The sequence below is a fragment of a genome, unplaced genomic scaffold, assembly GCF_019419815.1.
Source record: "Pyrus x bretschneideri cultivar Hongxiangsu unplaced genomic scaffold, Pyrus_bretschneideri_v1 Contig1, whole genome shotgun sequence".
Classification (NCBI taxonomy): domain Eukaryota; kingdom Viridiplantae; phylum Streptophyta; class Magnoliopsida; order Rosales; family Rosaceae; genus Pyrus; species Pyrus x bretschneideri.
In genome coordinates this window covers 15909630-15923022 of record NW_025999390.1, presented here as the reverse complement: position 1 = coordinate 15923022, position 13393 = coordinate 15909630, and the positions used below count along the sequence as shown (strand labels likewise).

At 36.7% G+C, this 13393-nt stretch overlaps 3 protein-coding genes across 4 annotated transcripts; 2 read left to right on the top strand and 1 right to left on the bottom strand.

Moving 5' to 3' along the window:
- Positions 1 to 4559: 4559 nt before the first annotated feature.
- LOC103966739 lies at positions 4560 to 6607 on the top strand. The gene is made up of 3 exons (XM_048581629.1): positions 4560 to 4978; positions 5175 to 6547; positions 6592 to 6607. The coding sequence occupies exons 1-3, from the start codon at positions 4910 to 4912 to the stop codon at positions 6605 to 6607; spliced, it is 1458 nt and encodes a 485-aa protein (XP_048437586.1). The 5' UTR covers positions 4560 to 4909.
- Positions 6589 to 8980, top strand: LOC103930978 (microspherule protein 1). 2 transcript variants are annotated; one of them, XM_048588990.1, is made up of 7 exons: positions 6589 to 6818; positions 6940 to 7131; positions 7228 to 7282; positions 7526 to 7674; positions 7758 to 7844; positions 8373 to 8501; positions 8619 to 8980. In XM_048588990.1, the coding sequence occupies exons 1-7, from the start codon at positions 6657 to 6659 to the stop codon at positions 8742 to 8744; spliced, it is 900 nt and encodes a 299-aa protein (XP_048444947.1). In that variant the 5' UTR covers positions 6589 to 6656; the 3' UTR covers positions 8745 to 8980. The 2 variants fall into 2 exon arrangements, with proteins under 2 accessions (XP_048444947.1, XP_009338659.2); XM_009340384.3 differs by having other exon boundaries at positions 6589 to 6854.
- A 1863-nt stretch (positions 8981 to 10843) lies between these two features.
- Positions 10844 to 11937, bottom strand: LOC125475998 (zinc finger BED domain-containing protein RICESLEEPER 3-like). The gene is made up of 3 exons (XM_048581569.1): positions 11489 to 11937; positions 11131 to 11326; positions 10844 to 11029 (listed from the first exon to the last, which is right to left on the bottom strand). Exons 1-3 carry the CDS (start codon positions 11935 to 11937, stop codon positions 10844 to 10846), a joined length of 831 nt encoding a protein of 276 aa, XP_048437526.1.
- Between the last annotated feature and the right edge of the window lie 1456 nt (positions 11938 to 13393).

The following is a 13393-nucleotide window of genomic DNA, read 5'->3' as shown; positions in this document are numbered from 1 at the left end:
TTATGGAAATTGATTTTATTAAATTTCGTGAAGTGTTATAATATTTTTTTATTTTTTTGATTGATTAATGTAGTTGGATATTAATTGGCTAATTTCTTCAGTTGAGTGTTTACTTGTTATTGGTTATGGAATTATTTCTGAAATTTTATTCGTTGAGAATATATCGTAATACATGTGAAAGATGAAATGATATAATTTGTGCATCATTCATGTTGATGTTGTTAGAACTTCAGTGTTCAGATTGGTCTGGGAAGGAGGGTAATTGGAAAGGACCTTTTGTGTAGTTGAATCTATTCATTGTGAACTAGGTTCCATGCAAGCCCGGTGTGCACATTAGGATAGGATATCGGCAGAATAAATTGTCGATGTAGGTGATTTTGGCTGGAGATCAATGAATTAGATAAGATGACTAACAAAAGGGGTTTATGAACTTGGGATATCTTATGGGGTTAGTTTGTATAATAGAATATTCAAACCACCACTGCAGTGGTAAAATGTACGGTATGGAACGTGCAGGTCCACGTGTTTTATAATATAAGTTAACGGGAATAGTTGAAGAGGTTGCATTGCATTCATGCATTGTTATCAATAATGATTTGATATTTGATTATAGATGATGTCATGGAACTTAATTTAATATCGTCAATTTACTGTGGTAAGGTTATGTCCCTATTGAGCTGTTGAAGCTCACCATTTTATTGTTATGCAGGTTTACAAACTAGACATTCAAGAGGGTAAGCATGATGAGATCGGATTAGATGTAAGAATAGAATGTTTATTCATCTATTTACAGTAGAATTGTAAAGAGTTCTTAATTTGTTTAAGAATCATGAGTTATTTTATAGGAGGAAATTTATTTTCCAAACCGTTTCAATTTCCTTTTATTTTTTTAGTTTTTAATTCACGTTTTGGATTTGGGTTCGAGTTTTTATTACCAATCCTAAGTCTGGAGCATGACAAATGTCTAGTTAGTCTAACATTAAAAAGGGAGTGTCTTGGGAGACTAGATTTTCTGCACCCAAATGCCTATGTGGCCCCTTGTGGCCCTTGTAAATATGTGACACGTGTCCGCCCACTCACTAATTCTAAATTTGTTATTTTTTCTGTTATCCTTAAACTTCTGTTAACTTCTATTATTTGCTAAATTTGGAAAAAGAAATTGCAGAAGGCATACGACGTTTGGACTCTTCCAAATATTCCTCTGTCGTGCAACTCTCCTTCTTCCTCACTATGGCTTCCAAAGTTATCTGTTTCCATGTCCAAGCATTGAACCATGGAGCCAAAAATCCTATGCATAGAGAGGAGATGGATGTTTGTTTTTTTTTCTTCCTGGCCTTTGCCCAGATTTTATTTGTGAATGGGATATATGAAGGGGTTGAGATAAATTAGTCAATGGAGATGGCTGTTTGTTTTTTGTTTCATTGCTAGCCTTTGCCTAGATTTTGGTCTTTAATTCCATTTTGAATTCTTAGTCTCCATGTCCAAGCATTGTACCGTGGTGCGAATAATTTATGTGCAAAGTGTGGTGCACGACATATAACAATAAAAGTTAAACCATGGAGCCAAAAAAGCCCGTGCAAAGAAAGTCATCTATTGACTTTCCTCCTGCAAATGCCTAAGTAGAGTACAAGTGCAGAGAAGCACTATGAAAAGGTTCATCGAAACCACTAATATGGTGCATGGTTTTAATCAAGCACAAACGGGTGTTCAATTACAATCGAAGTGTGATGAACAACTACAAATGAAAAGGCTTTTAGTTGTTTTCTTGTCAATAGAGTTAACTTTTGAAAAATCCTCATCGTCAATATGTTCAAATTTTGGAGTTTTTATCAAATAATACGTCATAGTATTATCTAAAGAAACTGAACTACTAACTGATATCGACTAATCCGTGCTAATACAAACTGACAAATCACAATACCTTGATATAACCATAATAGATGAAAATGCCAATAACTCTGGCAGCAATAAAATGGGATACTAGAGAAGGTCATGAAATTGCATTAATAAATTGATGGCAACAATTCATGTGCTTATCAGCTTACAAACATACAAGACCATGACAAGAATTGAGTGAAATCTTGATTTTAAACCTAAGTAGTTTTGCTCGCTCATACTTTACCATGCGTCTAGAACATATTAGCATGACTCTTTGAAATATACAGGGACAAAATCATCAGTGCTACAATCCATTTCCACTCATTCTTTACTCTCATCTTACTTATCATCTTGCACGTCCATTGATGACTCTTCTTGGCTTGTAAATTGAGATCCAAGCAAATATAGTTCTTCTTCCAATCGTGTGACTCGTGTTTGCATTCATAAAACATGGAATGAAATAAAATGTATCATTGTTTATGTACAGATTACTCAAAATGAAGTAGTTTAAGTTTTTAGATGAACTATATTACCTATGATAAGGTAGCCATGTTCGAGGAACATTGCCGATAATTGCCTACGGTAATATAGCCTCCTATGTGGTTTTGCTGGCGTATATATAAGAAGGCAAACAACATAAATAAAAATAAGTTCAGCAAGTAATATACTTAAAATAATGATAAGGGGAATTACTAAATACACTTTAAAGTGATAATACCTGAGCAAATTGAAATGGTTGTCTAAATTGCATTTGTGGAGGCATTACATTTTTCTCATGGACTGGAAAACTCATGTTTTGCCTTTTTAACAATTAAAGCCCATTCAAAGCCGAAAAGCGGAAGCAACAAAGACATGTTTTAAACCGCTTCTTTTTTTTTTTCTTTCTTATTTCTTAAACACGGATGAACAATGACTTTTTAATGATTTTTTGTAAATGAAAATCGACTTGTTTCTTTCTGGAACCAGATTCCCTCTGGATCTAATAAAATTGAACTTGCTGAGCAGGTTATTCGGGCCTTTAAAATTTGATACAACGGTTACAAACAAGAAGGCCATCTAAAAGTTATAATAATTATAATCGTTGGATCAAATTTCAACAGTCCGGATCAACTGCTCAGCAAGCTCAGGACATATGAATCTGGAGTTTTCCAGTTCCTTTCTTTCTCTCACATCTCTCCTCGTTGTCTCTTCCAAGCTCTATATAGCTTGTTGTCTCATGAGATTGAAATCCTTCGCTTGGATGATCAGACAAAATTACGAGTGAGATAGATGAGTTTACTTCTCGGATATGAGAGAGTACGCATAGATAGATCAAGAAAGGTTTATAAAAATGAAATTAAAATTTGTAGAAAAAAACTAAAATGGGTGTGGCTGCTGGTTGGGAACGATAAATAGAGATGGTTGAGAACGATAAATTAGCTTGTTAGACCCGTGTACGAGTCTGCAATTGACCTTTCACATGATGCTTATTTTTTATTTTTCAGTAAAGAAATTAAATTTGTATTCTTTAATTGAAAGATTTTTTTTTTAAATAAAAATAATCAACTTTTGTAACTAATTTTTATGTTTCTAATTTAAATTAAGTTTTGAATTCAAAATGTTGTTAATTACTATTTTATCTCTTGGTGTTTCAAATGATTCAACATATTTTTAGGTAGTTATATGATGAATGCGTCAATTTTGAGAGATCTATTTTGGATTTAATAAAATATTTTCTTTGTGTGGTCGTAAAAAAATCGAGGTGTTTGACATGTACCTAATGATTTTCCACTAGGTAGGATTTTTTTAGCCTAAGCACTTATTTGTTGAGGAGAAACTAATCCAATTCGAAATTGTTGATGTTTATACCAATCATTAAAAAAAAGAAAAAAAAATTGATTCTTTTCATTTCGATTAAGCTTCCTTCCTGTTAAAGTGAAAGTTCTTCTTAGTTATAAGAAAATAGTTCAGTTCCAAAGCCAAATATCATAGTTTTACATTCAATTTAAATTATAAAAAAAATTAACTCTAAAAATAGAATACTTTCATTAAAGACAAATCCTTTGCAGTGGCTAGTGATGAAGATAAATTTTTTCGTGAATAATTGTAAAATAAAGATATATCTATTCATGTCACATCCCAGTCCGGGGCGGATCACTTCCCGGGCCCGCTCCACTACCGTAGCACGATATTGTCCGCTTTGGGCTTACCATTCCCTCACGGTTTTGTTTTTGGGAACTCACGAGCAACTTCCCAGTGGATCACCCATCATGGGATTGCTCTAGCCCCCTTCTCGCTTAACTTCGGAGTTCCTACGGAACCCGAAGCCAGTGAGCTCCCAAAAGGTCGCGTGCTAGGTAGGGATGGAAATATACATATAAGGATCACTCCCCTAGACGATGTGGAATGTCACAATTCATGTTTGCAGAGATGGGGTTTCTGCCCTTTCTAATATTTGTACAGGATTAAATCTGTCAATTGAAACGAATTCAACAATTGATCCATTTTTTCAGACTTTGTTCTCACTTTATATATATATATATAGAGGTAGAGAAAAAAATAAAATTAAAATCAATGTCATTTTAGGTCTATAATTATTGCAGTTTTATAAAACAAATATATTTTACTAAATTTGAACAAATTTATTCCAAAACTGATTACGCTCACAAAACAACAATAGCAATGTTTGAAAATACAAAAAATTAAAAAAGAGGGCAATACCAGTCTACCCAAAACGCAAGCCAAATCAAATCTCAAAACGCGAATCGCGCAGCTTAACTCAGCGAGCTAGCGAGCGAGTACATAAACAGTTGCGCGCGTGTTTGCAAAGTCAGACAACTCAGTCGGTACCCTTTCACTGCTGGCGCTCTTCCCACTCGCCCGACTCGGTCGAACCCAGTAACTCGCCACTCTCTGCCACTCCACCACCACTGTCAGAGAATTCACAACTCTCACAGCTTCGAATTAGCAGAGATCTCCAACAAATTTTGAAAATTTTGGAACTTAACTTTGAATTTGAATTTCGGAACGATTTCAGAGGCTTCGAATTCACATGGAAGCAGTGGCTTCGCCTCTTCCGTGGATCCCGGAAGACGACCTCCGCTTGAAGGACGCCATGGAGGTAATCCTCTGCAATTTTCTACACAATTTCCTTTTCAGTCCTTGAACTTTTCAGTTATTGCCGTTACTGCCATTTAAAGCTATCATCCTCTTGTACGCTGTGTCTGGTTTTATAATTTTTATTATTTATTTATTTTTATGGAGTGATCGTTAGAATTGATAGTTGAAAATCTGTTTGGTGCTTTTAACGATTACAGACGGGTGCTTCTCTGGAAGCACTTGCCAGAGGCGCGGTACGATTTTCGCGCAAATTCACGATCGGAGAGTTGCGGGATCGGTGGTACTCGCTCCTCTATGACGCCGATGTCTCTGCGGAGGCGTCGGCTCGGTTGGTGGAATTGGAAGGTTGCAATTCCAACTCAGCGTCCAAGGCTAGTAGATTCACTCTTTCTAGGGGTTTGAATCGAAAATCCAATAGCATACGAAAGCATTACTATGCTATGCGGAAGATAGAGAGGAAACTGTGCGCTGTTAATTCCGTTGATCACGATTCTTATCAGAAGGAGTTTTTCGATCGTAATTTTCTTTTTGGGCCGGATGTTGATGATGGCAAGGCTTTAGAGGAAAATTTTGGGGTTGGAGATCATAATCAGCCCGTGTTTTTGGACTGTGATGTGGATAACGGCAATGCCACTCATGCATTTCGTGATGGAGAGTGTGTTTCGATTGGAAATCATGGGGTCGAGGGAGGTGGAGAGTGTGTTTCGATTGGAAACCATGGGGTGGAGGGAGGTGGAGAGTGTGTTTCGATTGGAACTCTTGGGGTGGAAGGAGTTGTGGGGGAAGGGTGCTTGAATGGATTTGTTGAACAGGTTTCGTTATTGCCAGGTAGCGGATTAGGAGAGAATGCTTTTTGCCATGATAATGCTTGTCATGATCTGCCTACTCACCGAGATGATGGAATTGATTTTGGGAATGCCTCAGATGCGGAAGATATAGGGCCATCTCATGCATCAATAGATGAGCCTCTTTGGAAAACGATTGAGGATGTACCGGCACCTGAAATGCCCATGGATGTCAGCATGGGGGTTAATGGTGAGGGTGCCCGAAAGACATTGGAAGTTACTGATGATATGGATGTGGATAATATTGGTTCATCTCAATACGAAGTTGTCCATTCTGTCACGATTTCCGGAGGTGATTATGCAGATATATACCTTGCGAATGATGAGCTTGCCTTCATGGATGTAAATGGCAAGGAGTCAATAGATAAGTTCTCTTCTGAAAACCTGAATCCGATTCTGTTGAGCGAGACCAAAGATGTTCATGAAAATGATGCACCCAACTTTTGTCAGCCCCCAAAGTTGGTTTCAGATTCATGCCAGGCTGTTACAGACAATGTGCAGGCTGCTGAGATGGATGTTGCTTCTGAACCGTCTCACTCTGACCAAGATGATCAGCATGTTATCTCGTGTTCCAAAGCCAATATGACAGCATCTACATCAGTGCCACATCCTCTTACTCCTGAACATTATCATGAAGAGATGATTTGCACATTGAATACTGAGGACCCTGAAATCCCATGCAATGATGATATATTCCCATCTGCTGCAACTGTTCATGCTGTGGTGCAACCAACCTTAAAAGTAGCTCATGAGTTGGCTTCCTCTACAGGAAAAAGGAATTGTGATCAACAAAGGAAACAAGAAGATCCCACACGACCGTTTAAGGTTCCCCGGATGGTAGGATATGACACAAGTACAGAAAACAGCCCCAACCATGCACTTGGTTCTTTTGGAGTTAAAGCTCCATTTGGTGATAGTAACTGTGGAGCTTCAATCTCCAAACATGATCAAACTGTCATTGCCGCCCGAAGCCAAAGCAGATCAGCACATGCACCAGTTAAGTCTATCACCAATCGAGTGTTCAAAGAAGAGGTTATTATATTTTACTGCGGTCCCTTCATAAATTTCTTGGTTGCCCTTGTAAATATCTATTACTAAAGCTGATTGTTGTGAACAGGGATTAGAAGCTCCATTTACAATTCCAGAACTTGCACCCTTATTCGCAGAGCCAGGTTCTACGACTCTCCCAGAACCAGAAGCCAACCCAGCAGCACTAGATCATGAAGAATCTGAGGAAGAATCTGATGATGATCTTGATGATGATGATGATGATGCTGACATTCCTTGTTTTTCTGATATCGAAGCGATGGCAAGCATTAATAGTTTTGTTGATTTGCGAGTTTTTCTGTAATCTTCTACTTAGGTCATTTCTAGGATCTACCTCCCTAACTTATGTTATTTTCAGATACTTGAGATGGATTTATGTCCACTGGATCAGGATTCATACATCAGCAGTGAAGGTAACTCCTCTGAGCTCTTTTTTATTATATTTATTTTCAGAAATTATTTAAATGTTTACATTCAAAAGATTAGATGTTTAATAAGTGTTAAAAAGTTTACAATAGCTGCCTTCCATTATAAACCATCTGCCAAATGCGAGAAAAGAGTTCAGCCTTATATGTGGCAGTCGAAGAATGTCTACGCATTATGGTCGATACACTGTGTGTGTCTTTTTTTTTCAATTTTTTATGTGGTATTTGCAGTCTTAGAGTATCAAAATGAGGATTCTAAAAGGAACATCATAAGGTTTGAACAATGTGCACGATCCTCTATGCAAAGAACCCTTGCATCTAAAGGTGCACTCGCAGTATTGTATGGTAACCATATAAAGAAGTACATTAAGAAAACTGAGGTATGTTTTTTGGATTTTAAAGTTTTGATTCAGATTCATGCAACTCCTATGCAGACCTGTTGCAACTTCTTCCTACCGTGTAGGTAATAATTGGCAGATCAACAGAAGATAACGAAGTTGATATTGACTTGGGAAAGGAAGGGCTACATAACAAAATATCTCGGCGACAGGTGGGACTTATTTTTCCGTCCTAATATGATTGTTTCCAGGAATTTTTTGTCCCTTACTTGCTCTTTGATATAATATTTGGCTCAACTTGTAGGATGGGATTAAGGTGTCATATTAATTGGTTCTTGAGTTTTTCAACAAATGATACATTAAATTGTGAGGGGGCACCAATTTTATCCGTTCATGCTCCTCCTTCCTCTAAGTTTTGTTCTCTGGGTAATTGAATAAACAAAAGGAGAACCGGAGCATAAGAAACAAGGAGTGCAAAGGGAGTGTGAAAAACTGTTTATGGAATTACAAAGGGATGAGATTGTAGATTAAAATCTGTTTATGTGCTAAAACCTTCTTTATCTTATCGATGTTAGCTTTTAATGTCCAACCCAGAAACATGACTTTGGTCATTGTCTATATAAATTTGACTTTGCAGCAGGGTAGGAGGAGGAATTGTTAATCGCTTGTTTTTCTGTTATTAAATTCATTTCAAGAAATTTTGGCTATGATTTTTAATGTCTATTGTTAATTACCTCTAGGCTCTTATAAAGATGGAAGGAGACGGTTCTTTCTCTTTGAAGAATCTCGGCAAGAGTTCAATTTATTTGAATGGAGAAGAAGTTGCTACCGGACAACTTGTTAGTCTTGGTTCAAGTAATTTGATTGAGGTAAATAGGTTTCTCTGTCTGCTCTACCATTCTTGTTTCGGCTTTTCCCTCAGTAGTGCTTGCTCCTACTAATTTACTATTCACCCCAACTAATTCATTGTTAATGACAATCTGCAGATTAGGGAAATGTATTTTAATTTTGAGACGAATCACAAATCTGTGAGGCAGTATCTGGGAAGAATCGGCCAAAAAAGCGAGGATAAGTACACCAAGTTGGAACGGTCGCCCGAGGGAGGTCCATAAGTGCAAAATAGTATGAAAGGTGCCCTTCCTTTTCCAATTCTTTTCGAATGGACTATCCTTTGGTCAGTTATACTTCGATTATTATTAAATAGGAGCATCCTCACCCTGCCTGATTATAGAATGTACAGGCATTTTTTATTTTACATGTTTCAATTTTTTTAAACTAGTTAGTTCTTCAGCCCGAATGACGAAAAATTGTAGTACAAAATAAAAATAAATATCAGTTTATAGTGTAACCATTGCTAACAGTAACTAACCAGCTCCCTTAATTATCTCAACTTTTTATCTTTCCCATTTTGGCCATGTTATTATTTCTCTCTTTTTCGACAATTGTCGTCCATCATATTTGAACTCGTGATCTCTCCCAACAAAAAGGAGATCGGGTTATAGTTATTTGTTTTAGTCTAACAGACATTTACTGTGTGTGATTATACTAACCACACCGAAATACGACTGCTACGACATGAACCCAGTTAGTTGATGTGTATCTCAATTCATAGTAGGGCTGGGCACGGGCCGAGTCTACGGTTCCCCTGTTTTATTTTTTATTTTTTTGGTTTAGGAAAAAACAATTACAGCAGCACAAATTCAGTTTCAAACATTACATTCCACCATTACACCGGCACAGATTCAAACATTGTTCGATAATAGCCTCTTGAAATCTTGAGGAGCCCAATATTCGTCCTACAAAAATTTAAAGCTATTAGCTATATATAATATATTGCAGCCATCTTCTGGTGCACAACTGTACATGTTCAACTTTTAACAGTTCTTGCTGATAAAGTTGGCTTTTGGTAAAAGGAAAGATCAATGCTGCAGATTATGTTGGTTATATGAGATTATTGCAATTTACACATACTGCAAACCACAAATTGTAGCAATTGCACAGATTGCAATTGCACATATTCTATGATTCTACCACGGCACTACCAACGTCCAAAATAATAGCATATCCAAATTCCGAGAGTCCAAAATAACAATATTACATGACATCGTCAAGACTCCAAACACATAGATTAACAAAAATCAAACCACATCCAACGTCCACGTTCCAACACCATTCCTCATTGAATCTGTAAGGAAAAATAGAATATAAACATGACATTTTTAACGTCCAACATCATATTATCCTCATTGAATCATTGAAATTTAAAGTTTATTCATTTGAGTTTAAAATATTACCGCAATTCTTTTTCCTTTATTCGTTCGAGTTGTTTGAAGAGCTTTAATTTCAGGAACACTTGGTGAGATTGTTGAACTTGTAGTTGTAGTTGTAGATATAGTATTTGCTGCTCCTCTTCTTCTTTTATATTCTGCAACAAAGAACAAAAGCACGTTAATTGTAAACCAATTAATATAAAGTTATAAACCAAACTATACAAAACAAAATAATTACCTTCTTCACACTCTTGATAAAATTCGAGCTCCGCCGGACTTGCTTCATACTCAATGTTGCTAATTGGTTCACTTGTTAACCAGTTTTGGAGGCATATCAATGACTTCACTGTTTAAGGAAGGAGAGATGATCTAAAATGGTCAATAACTCTCTTTCTTGCACTAAATGAACTCTCACTGGCAACTATTGACACTTGAATTGGCAACACATCTTTCGCTATCAAAGCAAGTGTGGGATATGTGCTCCTCCCTTTCAACTTCCACCATTTCAAAACGTCAAATGGTGAACCATGTGGTGCTTTCTCTAGAGTGTCAAGGAGATACCTATCCACCTCATATGCAAGTGCAATATCCTCGGTGTATTCTAGTTCCTTCTCCCAATCATCCATCATTTGACTAAATATCGTTGGATTTTCTATTGCCACACTAGAAGATTATTGTTTTAACCTTGAACAAGAAGTGTCAACAACTAAATCTTTTTTACCTTTTTGTTCTGTTTGTGAACCGAAAGTTTGGTGAGCATATTCATCACACATCGCCTTCAACAATGTCTTCACTTCATTACTTTTCTGTTCAATCTCTTCTTCAGGAAGTTGTAATTGCTTTCTACACAAGTGCATGTGGTGCCTCAATTTGAACCTTGGGTCTAAGACAAGGGCAACTACAAATATTTGACTAAGGGACTCAATTAAACCAAAATACTTTCAATATTTGGCTCTCATGCTCATTGTCATATCACGTAGCACCAACTTTACAGTTTCTCCAGTTTGCATATATTCAGGCAAAAAAAGCTTTTCAATCTCGTTCTCCACAGTAATGACATCATGAACAGCTGTATTAGATGTGGGATACTTACTTGCACTAACTTTCAAAGTTACAAGATAGAAGGCCTTCAAAAATTTCACAAACACTTCTGCACCATCCCAATCTTCCTCCTTGGGTGGTCCAACCTCCCTTGACACACCACTTCTTCTCCTTCATCATTAAGCACCTTTTCCCTGAAATAGGTGGAGTATATATTGGCTTTATCATCTTCGTACATCCTTTCAAATGCTTCTGCACCATCCCAATCTTCCTCCTTGGGTGATCCAACCCTCCCTTTACACGCCACTTCTTCTCCTTCATCATTAAGCACATTTTCCTTGAAATAGGTGGAGTATATATTGGCTTTATCATCTTCGTACATCCTTTCAAATGCTTTTTTAAATTTCAAGCAAGATTCTAGCATCATGTATGTGCTATTCCACCTAGTAGGCACATCCATAACAACTAGACCCCTACTATCCAACTTCTCACTCTCCAGACATTTCTTGAAATAACTAAACCTTTAGGGACTTGATCTCACAAACCGCACGGCATTTCTAAGAGCATCCACACTTGTATCCAATCTTTTCAACCCATCTTTCACTACCAAGTTGATAATATGAGCTAAGCACCTCACATGCATAAACTTGCTATTCATAATCATTTTAGTATTAGGCCATTTCTGCATTTTACGAACAACATACTCAATTGCCACCTTATTAGCCAATGCATTGTCAAATGAGATACACATCACATTTTCAATCTCCCACTTAACCAAACATTGCTCAATCAGCTTCCCTATTTGTTTGCCTTCATGACTTGAAATCAAATAAAAGTTTAGAATCCTTTTGTGCATATTCCATTCATCATCCACAAAATGAGCAGTTAGCACCATGTAGTTCAAATTTTGCACACTTGTCAATGTATCGGTAGTCAAGCTCACTCTATACTTGTGTATCTCCCTTTTTAATGGATCTTTCACGGTATCATACATAGTGAATAAATTCCTCACAATAGTTCACCGAGATGGAACATGCAATTTAGGCTAAACTTTCCACATCATCCACCTAAACCCCTCACTTTCCACACAACTAAAAGCTACCTCGTCAATCACAATATACTCAATAATACCTTCCACTTCCTCTTCTTGGCTCCACCCTTTAGCAACAACCATGTTTTTAACGTCCCCAGAAGGTCCAGAACTGCCTAGAACCTTTTGCAACTCATCAGTTGGTTTATATGACTTGCAATGTTTATTGATATGTTTAATGTAAGTACTAGTTCCACCCCCCACTAGTATCACATGCAAAAAGGGACTTACAATGGTTACACTTAGCCTTCAAGACTTGTACCTCCGCCATCTCTTTCTTTCCATCCTTTTCTACTTCTTGTATTTCCGAGACGATACACTTAGTGACATTATCCCAAACCCAAGATCTCTCAGAAGAAGATCTCTCTAATGTAGTTAATATAGTTGGTTGATTTGTCTTTGGAATAGGTGGTGCTTTTCTTTTTCTGGAGGAGGGTTTTGGGGGAGGCATTGATGATTTTGACTGTGTGGGTTGTGCTTGTGTTGGTGGTTGTGGAGGACATGGTGATGGTGATGTAGCCGTAGATGATGCTACATTAATACTAGGGGTACTTTGGCTTTGAGATTGAGACATTATGTAAAAATCTGTAAAAATTAAATAATGAAAGTATATTCATTAATCAAATAAAGATATTTCGAAATATGCACACTAATTAATAATCAAAACAAAGAAGAAGCACATTCACTGTTTTCCCACCATATAGTAATCAAAACACACACAACTAAGCTTAGCACACAACACATAAATGCACAACACACAGAAATGCACAACATAGAAGAAGCAAAAACTGCACAAAACTGCACAGATTCAACAAGCTTAAATACAGTTAAGGAGCAAGTATGCAACAGACTGCAACCTCTTTCCAATTGTTTTATTCTTCAACTTTTGAGTTTGAAGTCTTTTAGAAACAAGATCGTAGTTCATGAAGGCTTGGATAGTATAAACATGAAACAAACAATTTAGGAGTCCCCACATTGGTAATTGTACATTATGATTAGTACATGAATGTGCCACATTTGTGGTCTTATACTCTTATTTAGTGCATAACTCATGTGGATATCGTTATTCATATGCCAAACTTATCAAACAGTTGCTATATATGCATAACTAATCAGACCTTTAAGTGGATCACAGTAAAACATTACGCACTAACATTAATTTGTATCACACCGTAACCATATCCATATATATGCTTCGTAGTTCGTAGGTATCACAAGATTGTTCACTATATTAATCAAATATCCATTGTTATATTTCAAGATGATGTGCTATTTATTTGTGCTATTATTTATCTCTAGAATTATGTCATTTTGGTTAAGAAAAGAAATCTACTGTGACTGATTTAAGTCTTTCTGATTG

What these genes read in the sequence shown, in the direction of transcription:
- LOC103966739 (XM_048581629.1), top strand. Translation starts at nt 4,910, where the DNA reads ATGGAAGCAGTGGCTTCGCCTCTTCCGTGGATCCCGGAAGACGACCTC. An exon ending in GCTTGAAGGACGCCATGGAG is followed by an intron (nt 4,979 to 5,174) that starts GTAATCCTCTGC and finishes TAACGATTACAG; the next exon opens with ACGGGTGCTTCTCTGGAAGC.
- LOC103930978 (XM_009340384.3), top strand. Translation starts at nt 6,657, where the DNA reads ATGGTAGGATATGACACAAGTACAGAAAACAGCCCCAACCATGCACTT. An exon ending in ATCGAGTGTTCAAAGAAGAG is followed by an intron (nt 6,855 to 6,939) that starts GTTATTATATTT and finishes TGTTGTGAACAG; the next exon opens with GGATTAGAAGCTCCATTTAC. An exon ending in AGTACATTAAGAAAACTGAG is followed by an intron (nt 7,675 to 7,757) that starts GTATGTTTTTTG and finishes CCTACCGTGTAG; the next exon opens with GTAATAATTGGCAGATCAAC.
- LOC125475998 (XM_048581569.1), bottom strand. Translation starts at nt 11,937, where the DNA reads ATGTATGATACCGTGAAAGATCCATTAAAAAGGGAGATACACAAGTAT. An exon ending in GCTCTTAGAAATGCCGTGCG is followed by an intron (nt 11,327 to 11,488) that starts GTTTGTGAGATC and finishes AGCATTTGAAAG; the next exon opens with GATGTACGAAGATGATAAAG. An exon ending in CCACCTATTTCAGGGAAAAG is followed by an intron (nt 11,030 to 11,130) that starts GTGCTTAATGAT and finishes AAATTTTTGAAG; the next exon opens with GCCTTCTATCTTGTAACTTT.